The following is a 20,379-nucleotide window of genomic DNA, read 5'->3' on the forward strand; positions in this document are numbered from 1 at the left end:
ATAAGAGGCAGAGAGAAAAAGAGAAGCAGGGCCTGAAAAAGAGATAAAGACCAACTGTGACAGTTGAATGTTTCCATTGGAATAATGATGATAGTGGTTTTATAAAGCGCTGTGTTGGTTTGGAGAGAGAGAATGGGTCAGAGGGGCTGGAGGAGGCAGAAAGACAGGAAGGAAAAGACAATGGAGGCGATAAAGAAGGAAGACACGGTCAGATGAAGTGAGAGAAGAAGCGGGGAAGGTAAAGAAGAAGAGGAAATAAGGGAAAAGGGAGGAGACGATGCAGAATTACAGCCATCAGACAGAGGAGGAGAAGCCAAACCTACAGATCATAAACCAGCACTGACAGGGACAAGTTACACATTGTCTGTAAATCTACATATAGGCTAATATATATTCTAATATAGTTTGTCTTTTGAAAATACAATGAATAAACCATTCCGAGATAAAGACACCAAGTGGAAATATCGGTTACAATACGTCAAACATCAAGCTTCTCCTTGATGTTGATGCAAAAACCTTTTAAATTCAACAACATCATAAAGCCGACGTATACACTGATTATGAAATAAACCGAAGGTGTTCATTTTAGTTATGGGTTAAATTAAGTAAATTGTTATAATTTGATATATTTTAAAGGGACATTTACCCCCGAAAAATCCAAAATGCACACTCTTACCTGTAGTGCTTGTTACCAGTCTACATAGTTTTGGTGTGAGTTATTGAGTGTTGGTAGTGGTGGAAATAGTATTCAGATTACTTAGTTAGGTAAAAGTACTAATACCAAACTGTGAAAAGACTCAACTACAAGTAAAAGTCCTGACTTCATCAAAAGTACCAGCACCAAAATGTACTTAAAGTATCAAAAGTACTCATTAAACCTCCTAACAATATATATATATATATATATATATATATATATACATATATATATATATATATTAGAATATATTGTTAGGAGGTTTAATTAAAAAAAATAAATAAACATCTAATCACTTTAAATTTAAACATTTTTAAGTTTTTCATGTTAAATCTTGGCCATGAAAAGTAACTAAAGCTGGCAGCTAAATGTAGTGGAGTAGAAGTTTAAATGTACATTAAATTAAAATACTTAAGTAAATTATATGTACCTCAGAATTGTACTTAAGTACAGTACCAAAGTAGTTACATTCCACCACTGAGTGTTGGAGATATGGGCTGAATTGTTGTGAGCAGATTAATATATGAACTATTTACTTTCTAGTGTAGTTCCTCCATGAAACAAATATCTTCAACATGTTTCCATTCACACCAAAACAATCCAGATTGATAAATAACACTACAGGTAAGAAAAAAATGTATTTTTGATTTTGGGGTTAATTGTCAACTTTAAATGCTCATTCTTTACTTTGGTATTATTGAAATGCTTGAACGTGAGTTTATGCTCCGTCAAAAGGGTTTTTGGATATAAAGCGTGAGGGAGAATCTACAAAAGTTTTCCTCAGACGATGCGACAGAGGAGGGTGTTAACAAACCTGGACAGCCGTGCAGGTCACACATTCAGTCAGCAGCAGACGACTCACACAGAGGAGGGGGCCGGCTAACACGGAGCTTATGCAGAGGTGGGAATTAGCGTCAGATATCGGAAGAGCTCGGTGCCAGCAGTCTGACCCACTCACAATTAATCACATCCCACTGGGTGGCAGGACAGGAAAGAGGAGGAGAGATGGTGGTGAGGGAGAGAAGGAGGAGGAGGACAGAGGGGAGGCGAGTTAAGGTGGATATCAAGCAGAGCTGTAAGACAATCGAGAAAAGATGATAGGAGAGCAGAAGAATGGAGGAGGAAGAGAGGCAATCTGCGATCTAATTTGTTCTCGTTTAAGGTGTAATGGTCTCATCAGTGGGTTTTTATGTGCATCTTTCTTTCTGCCTGTCTTCCTCCCTCCCATATTATTAGTCTCTTTCTTTCTCCCCTCTCACTTGCTTCTCCATGTCTTGCTTACAGATTTTATTTTCATTTTTTTTAAACACAAAGCATTTGTATTCAATGGGAATACAAGGGTGACATATGAAATATCAGAAAGCAAAAGCCTGGCATTGTACACACACACACACACACACACACACACACACACACACACACACACACACACAGAGACTCTCTGCATTTCTCTCTCGTGCACACACAAACAGTTTTCTGCCAAGCCTCATGGATTTGTCCAATGATAATCATCCTGTTTGCTTAGTGTTAGCTAATTTGATTAAAATCAACATCATCAGATTGCGGTTTTAAGGGGCAGATTTTGTAACTTTACTCCACATTCAGGCTATTATTTACACCCCACTTCAAAAAGCCTTGATTTCTCACAAAGATACCTTCATATTTCAACGTTTTAATTTGTTATATCTCTTTTGCCAAGAGCTTGGCACATTATTGGACAAAGCTGTCTCTTTTGTCCATTGGGCAAAAAGCTTGCAGCACTCTGCACCTACTGGTCTCAGTTAGGAATAATGCAAATGTGCATAATTTAGTTAACTGAAGCGCCTATGCAGAAACCTTTTGCACCGTTTGTGCAGCCATACTTTCAGCATAAAAATACCTTCACTGTTTTGTGCATCACCTGAAAAGCGGTCAGTCATATGCTCACTTTGCAACTAAATATAATTTTAAAAGCCCAAAATTCGGTCTGGAAATACCTTAACGGCTAATTATATCAACCCCCTAGTGCTTTTTCGCTTTCGTTGTAAACAGTCAAGCTTTCCCAGGGTGGTTTCCAACAGCAACACTTTGGAAATGTCAATTTTCTCAGAGATGAGAGGAGTAAATTGCACGACTTTGGTTCTGCAAACACTCGAGAGTTCATTAAACCAGCTCGCTCACACGCACACGGTCACATACACATATATGTATGCAGCAACACAAATACACACAAAAACAAAACACACTCACACGTACACGATTTAACACCCGGCTGCCAGGGTAAAGCGGTAAAGCAGGCATTAAATCCCGTGGGAAAGTTCAAATATGAGACAATTCAACCACTAAAAGCCCTTAACTCTTACACCTAAAGAGCCTTAAAGCCTTTTTGCAGACCTCATGGACCTTTAGAGTTCCAAGTTAAAGTCAACGGGGTCAAAAATCACTTCAACTCAGTACGAGCTGAAATCTCCTGATCAAAAGAGACACAAACTGAATGACGGGCAAGAGCATTCATTCCCAGATCCAATTCTTTCTCTTTTCCTCTGTGGCTCCGAGCTCCAGCAAACTCTCACACACACAAATAGACTCACAAACATATCTATATATACACTTATAAAGACACTCAGGCTTCCACACATGCCCATTTTCCACCAAATCAGCTCTAATTCTGTTCAGGATTCTATAACCTTGGTGCTCTGCAGCGAACCAACCCGTTTCCACCAGTTTCGAGCGAATCCACTGTAATCTTTGAAGTTTTTACTTTTTATTTATTTAACAAGTACAATGACAGTACAATACCTTACATGGTGGAGATGCTTATAATGTAGTGGAGTAATTTCACAGTGTGGAATTAGTACTTTTACTTCAGTAAGAGATCTGAATACTTCTTCCACCACTGCATACACACATTTTTACGTGTAGCTGGACCTATAGACAGATATCTCCCCTCCCCCGTCTCTCTCATGGTGAAACGGGAATAGAAAAAGTGAAAAGGTTAAACGATCATGTGACCTGTTTAACTGAAAGAGTGAGACACATTTCGGGGGCTCTCCTCTCCTCGCTGTTCTCTTTCACCAACGTGAGCGGCTGAATGGTGCGTGTGAAGGGTTAAACAAATGAGTGATTGAAGGAGTGAAGTGTCCGTGCGTTTCCCTTTTGCCTCCTCTCCTGAAGCTGTAATGAGGCCTCGGGGAAGATGCTGAGGGCTCTTCACACAACTCATAAAGAGTCTTTTAGGCCTTTGGATAGTTGGCCCCTTTTCAGCATCTGTGTGGGAAAGCTCTCAGAGAAATACATTCTCGTTAGAAGTCACGTCAAAGCAAAAGCAACTGCAGCACAACTCTAGGAAACATAATATTTAGGTGTTGATGAACCATAAAGAGTGACCTAATGATCCGTGATAGATAGACGGGAAGATTTCTATCATTCTGTGTACAGTACAGTCACACTTTTTGCCATTTTACAGTAAATTTTGGTGTTTTGAGTAAAGTAAAAAAGTATTGTACTGCACGTGGCATGCATTTTCTGTTACAGCTGTATATCAGTACCGGTACTTATGTAAAATAGATTAAAAAATAGATTTTAAACTCCTGTTTACACCACACACTCCTGCAAAATCAATTTCTACACTAGCGTCACAGTTTATCTTAATACATGCTTTGAATGACAATCAACATTTCTCTCCGATACACACGATACAAACCTGCGTTAACCCGTGCACCACGTTTGCTGTTCGCCCCATCTCAATCTTTCTAATCAATATTTTGTCAGTCACGCCGGTGGAATTGCAATTTCGATCGTGAAAAGATTTAATTTAGAAAACAGGCATGTTAGCTCGATTGAACCTGATAACATTAATAACAGCATAGTCCTTCTTATGCATTTTATTACACATGATGTACTGAATGAAGTGGACTTTCCTCGTGAGCATTAATTATGATCCACATAACAACCAGCACATAGTACAATCAATAGATTCACATTTAACTCAATTCCTATTTTCTATCCCTTTTGCCGATCTAATCCGACATCAGTGAGCAGCTTTCCACAACAATATTTAACAACCTGTAGAGACAGAGCATGGATTTATCATGCTGCCTTTAAAAGTTGATTTTACAGAAATACAAAGGCAGAAATTCAACAAGCAAGATTACATTAGGTGTGTAACTGATTGACAAGATAAATCAGCTGCTGGAAGCATTGGTCTCTAGTTGTTACTGAGGCAGCTTTTCAAGGAAGTCTCTGCCTTTAACCCCTCAGCCATCCTGGCCGTCAGATACAGCTGTAAAGGGGTTAAATTGTTATTGTTGCTAATTTATAGCTAAGACGCTAACAATAGTAGTACAACAACTGGACATTTTTTTCCTGAGGATGCACAGATAATCTGAATTGTGCTCTTTTGTGATGTGACCTTTTAAGATCACTCACATAGTTAGATCTGACTTGTAAGTCAATGTAGTCATACCTGCTGGTAGCTTAAAGAAAAAGTACAAAGATCAAAATGTATTCCCCTTCATTAGGAATCTGTTTTAAAACGTTTAAAAAGCCACTCATCAGTGCATGCAAGAAGTATCAACAGCTTCTATGGACATTTGTCATATTAAATACCAAAAAGCATTCATTTTCCCCCTGCTATATATGTTAGAAGTAACATATGATATACTTTGTAATGCATATGTGATCTGCATATCATAACATGTGCTTTAATATTAGTTCTCGTATCATTCAGTAAGATAAATGTAAAGTAAGTAAAAGCACACATCCATCTCTCCATGTGTATTTATATGTGTCTCCTGAGTTCAGCCTGTGTCTATTTGTGTTTGGCTCCACAAAGTCTGAGCTATTATTGTGTGTGTGTGTGTGTGTGTGTGTGTGTGTGTGTATGTATTTGTGTGTGTGTGTGTGTGTGTGTGTGTGTGTGTGTGTGTGTGTGTGTGTGTTTTAGAGTGAATTTTCTATTAGTCTCTATTATGTTCAATCAGCCTTAACAGACACAGATCAATACACTGACAGAACGTCTGCATTACTGCAGCCACTAAAACACAACACAACAATGTAACTTTATGACTGTGATTAGAACAATATCGACTTCACGTTCAATACGATTATTCTCTCTCGTAATCACGAACATTAGTTATGGTCTTATGAAAAGGAAAAGAGTGAAAGCAGTACCAGAGACAATGTAAAACGTGTCATAAAATGTATCGAATGGTCATTTCGGTGTTAAGTACTTTTGTTGTACATTCAATTTCTGATTGTTTTCACAATGCAAAAGGTTTGGTCTACAGTGTGGTTTCTCTTTTCAGGATAAATGCCTGAAAACTGAAACTTAATGTACAAAATGCTGAGTGGTCATTAAAGTAAAAACTTCTATCTGAAGGTAATTCCCCCAGCATTTCTTCTATATAAGAAGCCAGTTAACAGAAGTTTTATCATTTTGTGAACCAGCGACTGAACAGCGCTTCTTAAAAAACACCATAATTTATTTCAATTTCCTGCAATCATCTCAGAAAATTAGACTTCACTTTTTCAAGCACTGATGTCTCATTTCAGATCCTGGGTGAAAAAAAACCCCAACAACCTTCTAGTGCACTTGGACCTACTCTGAAATCCCAAATCAATACTCCATTGTGAGAATGAGACCACAAACTGAAAGCACAACAAAGCAGTTTTATGACCCTACTTACAACTGCATTGTTGTTACGATTGATCAAACTGCCTCTAGTAATTGCAAACATTATATAGAAATCTTTGAATTGACAAAGATTCCAGGGAAAAAAACACTTATCACTTATCCAGGTCTAGTTGGATGAAAGTTATCAGACAGATTTGTTTTGCTGTTCTGCAAACAAACTGTTGCCCTGCAGCATCAGCTCCTCTGAGATCTTTGTTCAGTGTCAGGTGTCTCCGCTGGCTTCAGGGAGTCATCATTGGGGAAGATAATTAATGACCTAATTACTTAAACGCAGCTGGACTGAGAATCAGGATGAGACCAGTATTTTAATTGTAATCATATTATTGAAAGCCGTTTTGCAGTATTTGTTTATTATTTCAGATATTTCTCATGCCCGGCTAAATATTCAAGATCTGAAAAGTGAAGCACAAGATGTTTTTTATCTCTAAAATAGTACAAGTCTAAGTACATGTACTTAACTTGAGTATATCCATTTTATATAATTTTATACTTCTACTTCACTGCATTTTGAGGCAAATATTGTACTATTCACTCCACTACATTTAACTGACTGCTTTACTTACTTTTCAGGATGAGATTTGACATGAAAAACATGATCAATTTCAAGTTATTAGACTTTATTATTATTAGTAGTATTAGTAGCAGTAGTAGTAGAAGTAGTAGTAGTAGTAGTTGTAGTTGTAGTAATAGTATTTAACCTTATAACAGGATATTAAGTTGGTAAAATGATCAATCTATACAAAATTAAAACGCTACTTACATAAATGCATCAACATAAATAATATAATATATTTAGAATATATGTAACAATCTTTTGATACTTTTGTTTTGTGTGTGTGTGTGTGTGTGTGTGCGCGTGTGTGAGTGTGAGTGTGTGTGTGCGTGCGTGCGTGCGTGCGTGCGTGCGTGTGTGTGTGTGTGTGTGTGTGTGCGCGTGTGTGAGTGTGAGTGTGTGTGTGCGTGCGTGCGTGCGTGCGTGCGTGTGTGTGTGTGTGTGTGTGTGTGGAGGAAAGATTGACGAGTAAGGCTTTGACCTCAGTGTGTAGGCTGCAGCAGAGACACATATGATAACATCACTCTCTTTTCCACACACACACACACACACACACACACAAACACACCAGCATGCACAAACACAAGCGATAGCATCTCCCTGGTGGGTTGCTTCTAAAGAGTCTCCTCCATCACTGACTGCAGAGCCCCATTTACTGCAACAGAGAGCCCACTGCATCGAAAAACACACACATGCAGACACGTAAGCATGTACTGTAACATGCTGACTCAAGAATACACACCTAATAGAAGCACACACATCCACACACACATTCAGGGATCATGGATCTATCTTGCACTAGCTCTGCAGCGGTCACTGCAGCCGATCTCAAATTAAAAAGAAAAAAATAGAGCTGAATAGGCATTTTATAATAGAAACATTGTGTGTCGCAAACACAGTACTGGACTAGTCCTTGAGCTCTATTTTACTGTGACTGCAGAAACAAAATGTGATTTTTTTTTTTTTTCTTCCTCAAATAATTAATCTGCAGCACAGCAAGCTTCCAGAAAAATATGGGCTTTAATACTTTGGCTAAATCTCTATTAGAATCTATACAAATGACAAGTTTTGTATTTTAATAAGATATGAGGATAAAGAAGAGGAAAATATGAATCACTTTAAAATAAATCACACAACAAAAATAATTTCTTACTTTTGAAAATGATAGGCCTATTGATTTATGATTGTTGGTTACATACCTGAGATTAAAGACATAATAATAACAATAATTGCCATAAAACTCCCAGAGTCTTAATAACCTCCAGTAATAGCTACACATCTTTGTGTCTTTGAGCAGCTTGTTAACCTAAAAAAGAGCCATGAAAAGAAGAAAAATCTTTCTCACCGAAAACATCACGTCACTTTGGAAACAGCTACGACACAGGATGATTTTACGGAGTACACAAAGTATTTTCCAAACCGTATAACATCAGCTGTGAAACATTTGTAAATGGGACCACAGCTACACAGCCAATGTTCCGGTTTGTGCTGTGGGATTTTGTGTGTGGTGGAAGTGCAGTATGGTGTGTTGGGATCTGTCAGGGCTGCGGGATTTTAAAGTTTAAACAGACGTAAGGTGGAGCGGAAAGTCCCCATCTGCACCAATGGGATAGTTTGTACTGTAAAACTAAAGACTTATGTTTGTACAAATGTTGGAGAGATTCACAACAGGTGTAGGGCTGTCAAAACTGGACAAAAATGGCGTTCAAATATTCCTTCTAAAGGTTCAAACTATTTAAATGTATCAGTGTTTGTGCATTATGTCCATTAGAGGGCAAACCAATATGACAGTTATAACTACTTGGTGTATTTGTTTCAACACAAACTTGTCTTTTTCAATCTCTACAGACCTAAACATTACAAAATCAACCTTAATATGAAAATGTCCTATACCCAGATGTCCTGGTTTGACCAGGATTGTCCCAGTTTTAAACTGGATGTGTCCTGAGTTCTGATAAATATCTGTAAAACATTAAAATAATCCTGTATTCAATATTTACCAGCAAATTGTCCTGGTTTTCACCACAAGTTATTCTTGCCATTGTTATTCTACATCTAGTTTATTTTTATCAATTTGTGCAAGCTCTTATCACACCTTAAAAGAAAAAAGCTGAAATTTCTGTCAGTTTGAAAAATGCATCTGAAATCTAAAAATGACATGTTTAAATAATTCTGTTTTGGGGCGAACAGCACATTTATGTTGTGTTTAAGTTAAAACAATTTAGTCAAAAGTAGTGAATGTACAAAATGAAGGTAAACTAAGACACTTTTTACTAGCTTGGTACGGTGATTTCACTTAAACTAAGTGGATTCTTTTGCATGTTAAACGGTGAACTTCCTGCAGTGATTTCTCTCTTTGCCAAAAATGAACATTTTTTTTTTTTAACGACCACTTCAAATCCAAGCTCATCTACGATTTTTTAAGAGTGCAGCCTTGGCCAGAGGCAGTGTAATATGAGCTGGGAAAAAAACTGCCACAATATAAAACGTAGTTGTGGACTTCTAAATGATGTTTTTAGTGTTTATCTTGGCTTAAGCCAGTCCAGTCACTACTTTATTAAGGCAGAGAGATGTGGACTGGGCTCAAACGGAGTGAGTGGGAGAATAACTGACAGGGAAATTGCAGAGGGAAATTATTGTTATTTCACAATTAAATTATATATACTGGGTGGAATCACCCCTGACAGGGCTGACCATAGCAGCACTCCTAATGTGTGTGTGTGAGTGTGAAACTTTATCCGTTTACCAAGGCCACTGAGGCTACACTGGCAGGGAGGGGAATGTAGAGAGAGAATCGGAAGGAGAGCGAATTAAAGAGAAAGAAAAGTAGTAACATCAACAGAGTGAAGCAAAAACAGTCTATTTTAAGTCTGAGTGGGTGTTAGTAAAAACACAGCAAACCCCCGGTAATGAGCCGGTTCTGAACAGTTGTGACGACAGTGCGTAAAACAAACCATCCTTGATTTTTGTCGGCGAAATCCGAACCCTTGCCGTGGTCACACTGTATGTTTAGGCACAAACATATTGCAGATGCTGTTAAAAAAAATGGTCTCATCTTGAATTTGGGCCATTTTTCAGAGAGAAAGCCGACCTTGTCCTTGTCTGAAAACATTAAAAACACATTGTCAAACGTGAAAAATGAATGGGTTTCTGCTATAAAAAATGACCGCTCGGTCTTCGTTCGTCCTGAAACAATGACTCTTTGAACACACAAGGTTTCGGGTGATATGTAAAGTAAACTAGCCCGATTTTCTATCCAGTGAAATTAATGATCCATGAAACTTGGGCAAAAACAAAGCAGAGGGTTACACTGGCTTATGTTGATGTTGGCTCTCACAAGCCACCAGAAAAATTATACTGCAGTATAAATTTTAGAAATCCCTGGATTTTCTAATGTAACAAGGATCTCTCATTTACTCATGTTTTCAATGTTGACTTTTTCCTGTAAAAACTTGAATTCAAGCCATTTGAACAGACTCACAAGTTATAATGAGAGGTCATTATTTTTTTTATTTTTTTGCTGTTTTCTGTTATATTTCTGCCCAAATCAATTTGTCTCTTTATTTTCACTATAATAAAAAACTAATACAAAGATCTGGCTGAAAACAGATTTGAAAAACAACCAATATGCAACACAAAGTTTATCCATGTGTTGTTTTTATTTAATGATAAACACATGTGGTGCATGCTGATTTGCATCATCTCCCAATTTATTGCTTTATTTTCTAACAGTGAAATAAATTCCTGATATGTAAATGCTTCTTCTTGCAAGAAGAACTTGTTTGCCGTAAACTTCAGTGGTCAGTGTTCTCTTTCATCAACAACAACAACAACAGCTAGATTGCACGTAAATGAGAAACACGGAAAAATAATATCTTAAAACTGCCTTTTGGTAGATTATGTATTTGCATGATTACAAGAGCCCCATTTTCTGCTTGGAAAGATATAGAAAATATGTTGAGTCTAATTTTATCAGTACATTTGGTGGGTAGTTAGAGCTTTTTTTGGTATTTTATTTGTTTTTTAATGGAGTTATGCTGATGCAGATACCAGCTGAGAGCAGGATTGTGCAGCCAGCGAGCAGCATTAAACCTACTTTTTTCAACTTCATTGTTGACTCGTTAGTGCTCACTTAATCCAGGGACATTTTATTTAGTTTGACCTCTTTCTCCCACCTGTAGCACAGTTAAAAATCACCCACTACTTGTGTTGTCCCACCGGATCCCAATCCCAATAGAGTCACCCATGCCCTGTCTCGCCACGCTGAAATGAAAGTGAAAAATAATTTGTTTTTCCACATAATGATTTGGATCTGCTTCACAAGGGTTCTTCCTTTGCCCATGCTACACTCTTCCACCAAATTTTATGAAAAAAAGGAAAAAAATTATGTAATCCTGCAAACAAACAGACAAACAAACAAACCGTACTGAGAGCATGACCTTGTTCTTGACAAAGCTTACCCATTTTTTGGTGAAAATCGTTTTAAACATCCAGGATTTTTGGATAAAAAAAACTAAAAGACTGAGCCTTATTTATAGCCTACAGTAGCTCCAAGGACCTAAAATATTTGCTCTGTTTTCCAAATCGTGTTCGCTGCATTATGACCACATAATGTGAGCTGTATGTCTTTGTCCAGTCTTGTGTTTTTTTCTTTGCTGTATTGTAATTTTCATGCACACTGCTTCAGCCATGGGGGACCTGCTTGTGTTCTCATACATTTCCCCCACCTCTCCAGTGTATGCAGCTTTACCAGCTTGTACGAGTCCATCAGTGCAATCTGATCCCCCCGTGGATCGCTTTGATGGAATAGCTGTCTTTTCTGCATGTTTTTTTTTCTTCCTCTGCTCTCATTTCTGTACATGAAAATCACAGAGAATCAATAGGCGTTAAGTTTCTGCAACACACTGAGCGGACGTGCTCGTGTGTGTGTGTGTGTGTGTGTGTCTGTGTGTGTGTTTGTGTGTTTGGTTGTAATGACAGTCAACCTTGTTTTTCATTCCACTTTAGGTCGATACTACATATGAGACACAGTGTAGTTTATGAGGGAGCTAATAGTCAGAGACAGCAGTGACCTGCTTTTGAGTTAGAAATGGAAGAAGCACAGATCAAGTGTGTGTGTGTGTGTGTGTGCGTGTGCGTGTGCGTGTGCGTGCGTGCGTGTGTGTGTGTATCAATAAGTAATGTGTTAAAAACTGGTTGTGATGACTTTGCACAATAGCAGCACCCTGAACAGAAGGTCACAATAAGTTCTGTTCTTAATGAACAAGAAGACTTGTTTTTGTTTTTTTGTTTTAATTTTAAATGTTATTAAATTAAACTATTACTACTATTTTACTAAAATGCGTTTTTCTTTTTTTATTCAATCACAACTCAAACAGAGATATTACCCTGAAAAGTCATTATGTCCAGCTTTAAACTACTAAAATGTGTTTTTGAATCTGTTCAGTTTACAGTTGATTCGTGATTATAACCTTACAAAGAAAATGAAACATAACCAGTTGTTTTTATATTGTTTTACTAGTGTCGCCTTAAAATAAAGCATTATTTACTTGTGTGCTATTTTACTCATTATTATGGTGATTTTATTTTCTTAAATTGAATTTCAATGATTTTCCAGAAGCTGAAGAGATAATAAATAAAACGATCCAGTATTCACATGAAAATATTATAAAAAAGCCTGAAAAACATGTTTCAGTGTAGCAGAACCTGTTTTTGGATTCTATTAAGCGCCTCGGGACCTCTCAGAATTCATTTTGTGACCCCCTTTGGGGGTAAACCACAACTATGGACAAATGTTCTTGTAAACTTAGTTATAAAAGTATGACTCTTAAAGAAAAAAAAGGCCAAACTTGAAGATTTGAGAGGTCAGGGAAAAGGTGACAAGGACTCGAACCTGCATTCTGGATAGAATTTAATTTAACTTGCGTCAGAGTTTCAACCGCCAGACCAAAAAGTGGCACCAGGTTTTATTTTTCTAACAATCTGTTTTTCTCTTCTCTCCCCACTTTTTCCCTCTCTGTTACTCCGTCCAGCACCCTCAACAACAACAACATCACCCTCATCCCCCTGTCCAGCTTCAACCACATGCCCAAGCTGCGGACACTGTGAGTATAACATGCACGCACACGCACACACACACGCACACACACACACACACACACACACACACACACACACACACACACACACAGAAAAACTAATAACATATACTACGGATGCTCTCACACGTGCACTCTGTGGCTGCACATTAACACATACACACATGCACAGAGATGCACTGCAAAACCACATAACCAAGGTTCACTATCACACACACACACACACACACACACACACACACACACTGGCCACAAACACACACACATTATGGCAGCAGCGCCTGTGTGTGATCATCTAATCATGCCATAAAAAGAGACCAAGTCTTCTATTGTTTCATGACTGTGAATAATCATGTGGCCATTACACACACACACACACACACACACACACACACACACGCGTACGCATGAAGACACAGATTGAAACACTGACAAATATGTGACACACACACACACTTGAGAAGTGAATAGCTCATTAATACCACAAGAAAAACGTGTTTAAGCTCTCTACTTAAATCTGCTTTGATTCATTAGGAAAACCTTCTAGCGTTTATGTTGCACACACACACACACACACACACACACACGTACACATAGAAACATGCACATGAACACACACAGACACTAATCCTTTGGCTTGTATGTGTATGTCTTTTTATTTTTGTTTTTTCCTGTATATTATTGTGTGAAAGAGATCATACATTTGCCAAAGCAATGGCACGACATCTCCAGGGAGACTACCCATAATCCTGTGGGACAGTATGAGCGGCAGACCATTGGTTGCGTTCCTGCTGGCCACACTGAGGTCGAACACTGCCAAACCAGCTTGCACAGAATGGGATTTCCTCCCCAAATCATCATCCTTAAGAGGCACTTGTGTGGTCACTCGACCCTACTTAACATTCAGAAATTGGGGGGATTTCTAAACACGAGCAGGATAACAATTGCAGAAGTCCATTTATCTTTTACGACCATTTTCTATGTTCAACTTTTTGAACGGCAGCGTTCTTTATCAGCCAATCACATGGCAGGGCTTCTATATGTCCTGCATACTGCTGCAACTCTAGTGGCAATACGCTTTGAAATCAGCCTTTTAAAATTGGATTCAGGCAGTGGAGCAGCGACACAGTTTGCCGGCAGATTGAGTACAGAGTTACCAATATCCAATATCTTTTAATCAGAGGCCCTCGTCTGCTTCTGTCTTCTGCCAAAAGTGACTGACTGTCACCTCTGATTTCCTCATTCGCCCCCCTTTCCCCATCTGTTTGCTATGTTTGCATCCCATTGCACATTTTTCTCCTTTGTTTCTTCCTTATTTTTCACTTACTCAATTACCTGATACCATAATACCTCTCTGTCCTCACTTTCATTTCTCTAATCTTCCTGTCATTCACTCTTCACCTCCTTCCTCTTGCCATCAGCTCCTTTTATTGCTTCTTCTCACTCTCCTTTTAACTTCTTCACCTGTCTTTCTCTGCTCCTCCTGTCCTCTTATGTTCTCAACAAGAACTCCAAACCTTATGATCACATCTAACCGCATACAATCACGTCATTTGTTCATTTGTCATTTTCCTTAACCCTTTATCGAGAAGAGAACCATATATGGTAAATTCAGCTGACATCCAAAATAGGGTCCCCCACTTTCCGTGAGGTCATAGAACCACATGGATTTCTCCCAGCCAATCAGGCTATGTCACAGATAGTGACACCACGGCATCTGACCAATCAGTATAATAATAATATGATAATAATAACTCAACTGACCTTGATTTGCAACATACATTTTTTTTTAAAAAGAGTAACAAAAGTAAAAGACTTGTAATATCCTCCAATAACACTTCAAGGTTGAAATCTTCAATTTCCAAATTTTTCAATGTGCCGTTACTCTCTTATCCGAAGTCTGAACTTGTTGACATTGGGCGAGAGGCGGCGTTCCCCCTGGGAAGGGGTCGCCAGACTATCACAGGCTAGACACATTCTTGCTCTCATTCAGACCTATGGGCAGTTTTAGAGTCACAGAAGCCTGAATTCGAACCCATGATGCTGTGAGGTGACAGTGCTAACCACTACACTACATGTAGCCATTTGTTCCAACCCTTAAAAACAGCTCACAGCAGGATTTTCAAAATGACCACCCCTACTGTTGATGTGCTCATACCTAAATGTCACAGTCGCTGTTTTAAAGATATAGTTAACTTTGTGAAATGGTCCCAGTTTGGGGAAATTTGGATGATAAAACTACCTGCTTAATGTCAGGAAAAATGTATGTGGATAGGCATGACAAAAGTAAAAATGATTAGAACGACAAGAAGTAAGATAGTCATCTAGGTGACATAAAGCATGACGTGATGTCACCCTCAATCTTAGGCTCGAACAAATCCAAATCATCTTTTTTTTAAATCCACAGGGATAGAAACCTTTGGTCCAGGAGGCTTGGCTAGTCTAATTTAGATTCTTTGACTTAATCACTTGGACATTCAACATCTGGTCCTTTGATTTCCAACTCAGGAGCTTTAATATCAAACAGCTTTTGCATGGTTGACATCAGTTTCTGGCCCTTAAACATCATCGCTGTTCAGCCCAAAGGATCACATTTTAAATTTAGACGTGTCATTGCTAAGCCCAGGCTATGAACGGAAGTTAAATTCAGTAACTCCCAGGACACAAACACCAGTCTCCTGGCTGAAAGCCGTATGTTTGTTTGACCTATCCAACCATCTTTTCCCACTCCCACCAGTCCTTTGACACTCCATAACATCAATTCTACCTTTGCGTCCTTTATAAGTACTCCAGCCACCAACTATACAAGCAAATATGGGTGGTTTTAAGCTCCTGTACAAACGACTCATGTGGTCCTTTTTAGGATCTATGTGTCCTCCTTCTCCACATTTTCTTTCCATTTCCCATCACTTGTGTCCTCCTCTCCTCTTCCCCGTCTCCTTTATGTCCACTGCATCCTCCTCCTCCTCCTCCTCCTCCTCCTCCTCCTCCTCCTCCTCCTCCTCTTCCTCCTCCTCCTCTTCTTCGTCCCTTCTGATGCTCTGCCCTCTTCAGCCTTGACCTCCTCCTTCTTTTTGCGGCCTCATCTGTATTAAATCTTGCCACCCTCAGATCTCAGTATTGAATTTGCTGCTTTTATAAAAACTAGTCATTCAATCAAATGTTTAGAGATGTCCCTGATTTGGTTTGCGGGGAGTATAAAAAGTGTGTGTAGAAACTTCTTTCAAGATAAAATGGCTGACCCCCCTTGCCACCTTAATATGTTATTTCCTTATATGGCTGCTTTTACATATATACTCTTCATTGTATTCTTTTTTTTCTCATTCTCTCTTTCTCCTTTTATCTATCCCTTCCTCCCTTCACTCTCTTTTTCTGCAGCATCCATCTATTCTATTAGCAGTAATGATATCACCTCATGGTGTCTCCCATTCAGAAACTCCAACCAATGAAAAGATTAGAGATCCCACTGTGTGTGTGTGTGTGTGTGTGTGTAATTCACTGTACTCAAGATGTGCCCGGTAACCCTCTGGAGCAAATACTAAGAATAAACACACACAGAGACGGACACAAACACACACACATTCACAGACACACCATGCACAATGCCCTTAGTCACCCGCAACCAATAAGCCCAACAAACCCTATCAGTGACTTACAGCAACATTCAAATACAGTCCACACATGCACACACACACACACACACACACACACACACGCACGCTTTCTCCATACCCCCTGCCTCTTCCCATTCTCCCCTGTGTTTTAATCCTACTTGTCAGTAATTAAGGCTGAGCCGGGGGTGGGCCGGGACGTGGCTATCTCCATGCGGGGGTTTGACTATAAACTGGATTTATAATGGGAGAGCGGTATTAAAACCCACTGCCCCCGCTGCTAGCATCAATGAGCCCATCTCTGTTCCATAACAGGATTTGTCCTCTGCTTTATTACAAAGGGAGGCCTGTCTTCTGAAAGGCTAGATATCCCGGCTGGCATATAATACGCTGACAAGACATTCTGCTGTTCATCCACCCTCCTTCTCCTCATCTCTCTCTCTCTTTCTCTCTCTACGTCTTTTTTGAGGTGTCAAATGCAGCAAGTGCAGCCTGTAGAGAGTCTCGGCTCTGTAAAATATCACCAGATGCGTTCTATATTGAGTTGTACCAATTCATTAATTATTGAAATTTGAAAAGGTGATTAATGAAATGTTACTTGAAGTATAAATTGGCATTTGGGAGTGTCATCAGCAGCTGACGAGAGAAATCAGTGATTCAGTCACCTGATGAGAGAATCGTCTCTATCATTTTGTTTACTAAGATTGTAATAATTGTACAGTCTAATGCTGTGTGGCATGACGCATTAAAGTACTTATCGCAAAGATTTTGGCTTCAATAAATGTCACTAATAATCCCCAAAATCACCTACTGATGAAAGCTTTGCATCACTACAAACTGGGTGTCTGTGGCAACATTCTGGGGAAAAAACAGACAAAACAAATTCGCTTCTCAACTTGTGATAAGCAGCGTATTGGTTTTTTTCGGCCTCTGTTAGCATTTTGAGTGAACGATTACTGTGACTATACAAACAATGAGAAGAGCGATGACTACAGACATTGAAACTCAAAAAAAAGTTAAGCGAAGATCCAAAAACACACAAATACTGCTTACTGCTAAAGAGATAAGTAACAGCTACATCAGTACATCAGTGGCCCGGTGGTAATTGTTGAACCAACCCTTTATCTTTATCTCTAGAGACCCAGGGATATAAGATGCATCTAATGTAATCACAACATTTCCCGTTTTTTTTTTAATTCTGTTTCTTCCTTTATATTATTATTTTCCCTCACACGTCCATGTTTTGTATCCACCCTCTTCCTGTCTGAATCTTTCCTTTACCCTTTTCTCTCCCACCTTTTGTCTGGGCCTCTCCTTTCTGTCTGTTTCTCTCTGTCTTTCTGAATAGATTGTGATTCGGCCTTATGTGTCCTCCCTCTAAAGGGAGTCATATTGTCACAGACCTTGGGGAAATGAGAGTTGAGGATATTACTCTGTGTGTTTGTGTGAGTGCTTGTGTGTGTGTGTGTGTGTGTGTGTGTGTGCAAGAGTGCGTTTCACCTAAGCAACTGCCTCATGATTCTGGCCAAGGATGTAAGCCGTGTGAAAAATAGAACCTATTTGAATGCCGACTCAAATACATTTGCTCTCGCCGAGCTGATGTGCTCAGTTTAACTTCACAGACTTCTTCAGAGACTTTTTGCCTCTAGAAAATGGACCTCTTAGATCGGATAATAAAGAATTTATTGTGGTCATTTCGATCTCTCAGACTCATTTATTTCTCCGTCTCTCTCAGGCGTCTGCACTCCAACAACCTCCACTGTGACTGTCACCTGTCCTGGCTCTCTGATTGGCTCCGAGCCAGGCGGGGCTTGGCTCCCTTCACCCAGTGCATGGCCCCCGCCCACATGAGGGGCCTCAACGTCCCAGATGTGCAGAAAAAGGATTTTGTCTGCAATGGTGAGCTTACACCAACACACAGACACACGATATTCAAATGAAATATCATGAAGGACACTCTGAAGTGCCTTTCTAGTGCTTATTGTGGCATGCAAAGTGAAGATTATCACATAAAGTGATGATGTGACTCTCTCTAAAGTCAAGGTGGTGATAAAAAAGGCCATGCTTTTAGTTTCACCCAACATTTCTTTTAAATTGGCTCTGGTAGAAAACCCATGAAAATATTTTTGAAAATAATGCTGCCAGTTTTTCGCTCCATTGCAGCTACATTAAATCAACACATGAGGCTTTAAGAGTAAAATCGAGCCTCTAAAGTAATGTTTGACCCAGAATTATTCAGCACAGAGTGGATTTTCCCATTTGAAATTTCTTCTGTTGACAGTAGAGACTCTTTCACGTAGAGGTCTGCAAAACACAGGCTGTAATAAACATTATTACAGGCAGCATTGTTATCATGTGCAGACAGCTCAGCAGTGGCTTTATAGCACTGAAAGAATTACACCATGTAGAGGGCGTAATCAGCTAAAAGGCTAATATAAGAGCAGTGGTGTTATCAGCTGCTGATAGTATAGGCACTGTTTATAGGTCTCTGATTCAGCTCTCTCTTCTAATAGACTGTCAGGCTGTGCTCTCTTTATTAGCGTTTAGTCTTGTCTTTTTTGCCTACATGCTCCGTGTCAGACCTCTTCTGCTTGCTCTTTTCTCCATTATGTCTCTTAGGTGTCAATAACACCCAGAATTTTCTTTATTTCTCATTCTTTATTTACTTAATTTCTCAATGTTTCCCTTCTTTGCTTGTCAATTTCCGCATGTTCATCCTGCCTCCCTTTTCTATCTTTCCTCCAGATGATATTTTACTTAATCTTGCAATTTCTTCCAGTTTCAAACCAAAAAGTAGCATGCTTCATCCCAAAGAATTGCTTCAGTGGCAGGATGCAAAGGCTTTCTAAACAACACAAATAGCATGATGGGACACTTAAACTCCTCCCTGAAGCTGATTCTAATCTAATGAAGAGAAACTGGAAAAATATACAGAAAAACACCATAAAGAATTAAGAATAAAACAGGAGCTAAAATTCAATTGCAGAGTTTACAGCAGTCGTAGTAAAGTAAATGTAGCTGCAGGCTTGGAGGATCTCCTTTTCTGCTCATATGTTTGAGCAGAAAAATTATTGAGTCGACCAGTAAAAGCAATCTCATGTTCAAACAAATTAAAGCCAATTTCCGCTTGATGTTTTATATATATATATATTACATCTGTTTATTGCTGTCTACAGGTCCGGCACAGACGGAGTCGAGGACTTGTGTTCCTCAGGTAGCCGTGTGTCCCCCCAGCTGCAGCTGTAACAACAACATAGTGGACTGTCGTCGTAAAGGCCTCACTGAAATACCAGCAAACCTCCCTGAGGGCATCGTGGAGATGTAAGACTGCTTTATATTACTTAAATGCTACACAAAGGTATCGACTCGCTGCTTCACTCGAAACACAGATCTTTAAATGTGTATATTTATAGGTTTTCCTACAGCCTTTTACACTCGTTTTTGCATCTAAAACATATAAAACTGCATTCTGGCCACATGTTAAACTCTTTTTCAAATCATCCATATTCTCTGTCTGCCACCTTATTTGTTTTGCACAATACAATCATATGATGTTTTGACTTTTTCTCAGTCTTTTTACAAGTTAACAAAATATGTTTTGTTTTCATAGATGTTATTTTCATGATGGGGGACATGTCCCTAGCCCTTTTCTGAAATGGATGATTTTGTGCCCATCACTTTCTAAAAACATAATTTTAATTTTAAAAAATGCAATGCAATGCAATGCAATGTAAATATTAAAAAAC

The 20,379-nt window shown here is 38.9% G+C and overlaps 1 protein-coding gene across 1 annotated transcript in view; it reads left to right on the forward strand.

The window, feature by feature from the left end:
- slit3 (slit homolog 3 (Drosophila)) overlaps positions 1-20,379 on the forward strand; it is a 305,681-nt gene that overhangs the window by 203,727 nt on the left and 81,575 nt on the right. The window contains exons 7-9 of the mRNA XM_059345733.1: positions 12,957-13,028; positions 18,369-18,532; positions 19,810-19,954. Coding sequence (XP_059201716.1) covers positions 12,957-13,028; positions 18,369-18,532; positions 19,810-19,954 — 381 coding nt within the window. The remainder of the gene's footprint in view (positions 1-12,956; positions 13,029-18,368; positions 18,533-19,809; positions 19,955-20,379) is intronic.

The sequence above is a fragment of the Centropristis striata genome, chromosome 12, assembly GCF_030273125.1.
Source record: "Centropristis striata isolate RG_2023a ecotype Rhode Island chromosome 12, C.striata_1.0, whole genome shotgun sequence".
In the NCBI taxonomy this organism is placed as follows: domain Eukaryota; kingdom Metazoa; phylum Chordata; class Actinopteri; order Perciformes; family Serranidae; genus Centropristis; species Centropristis striata.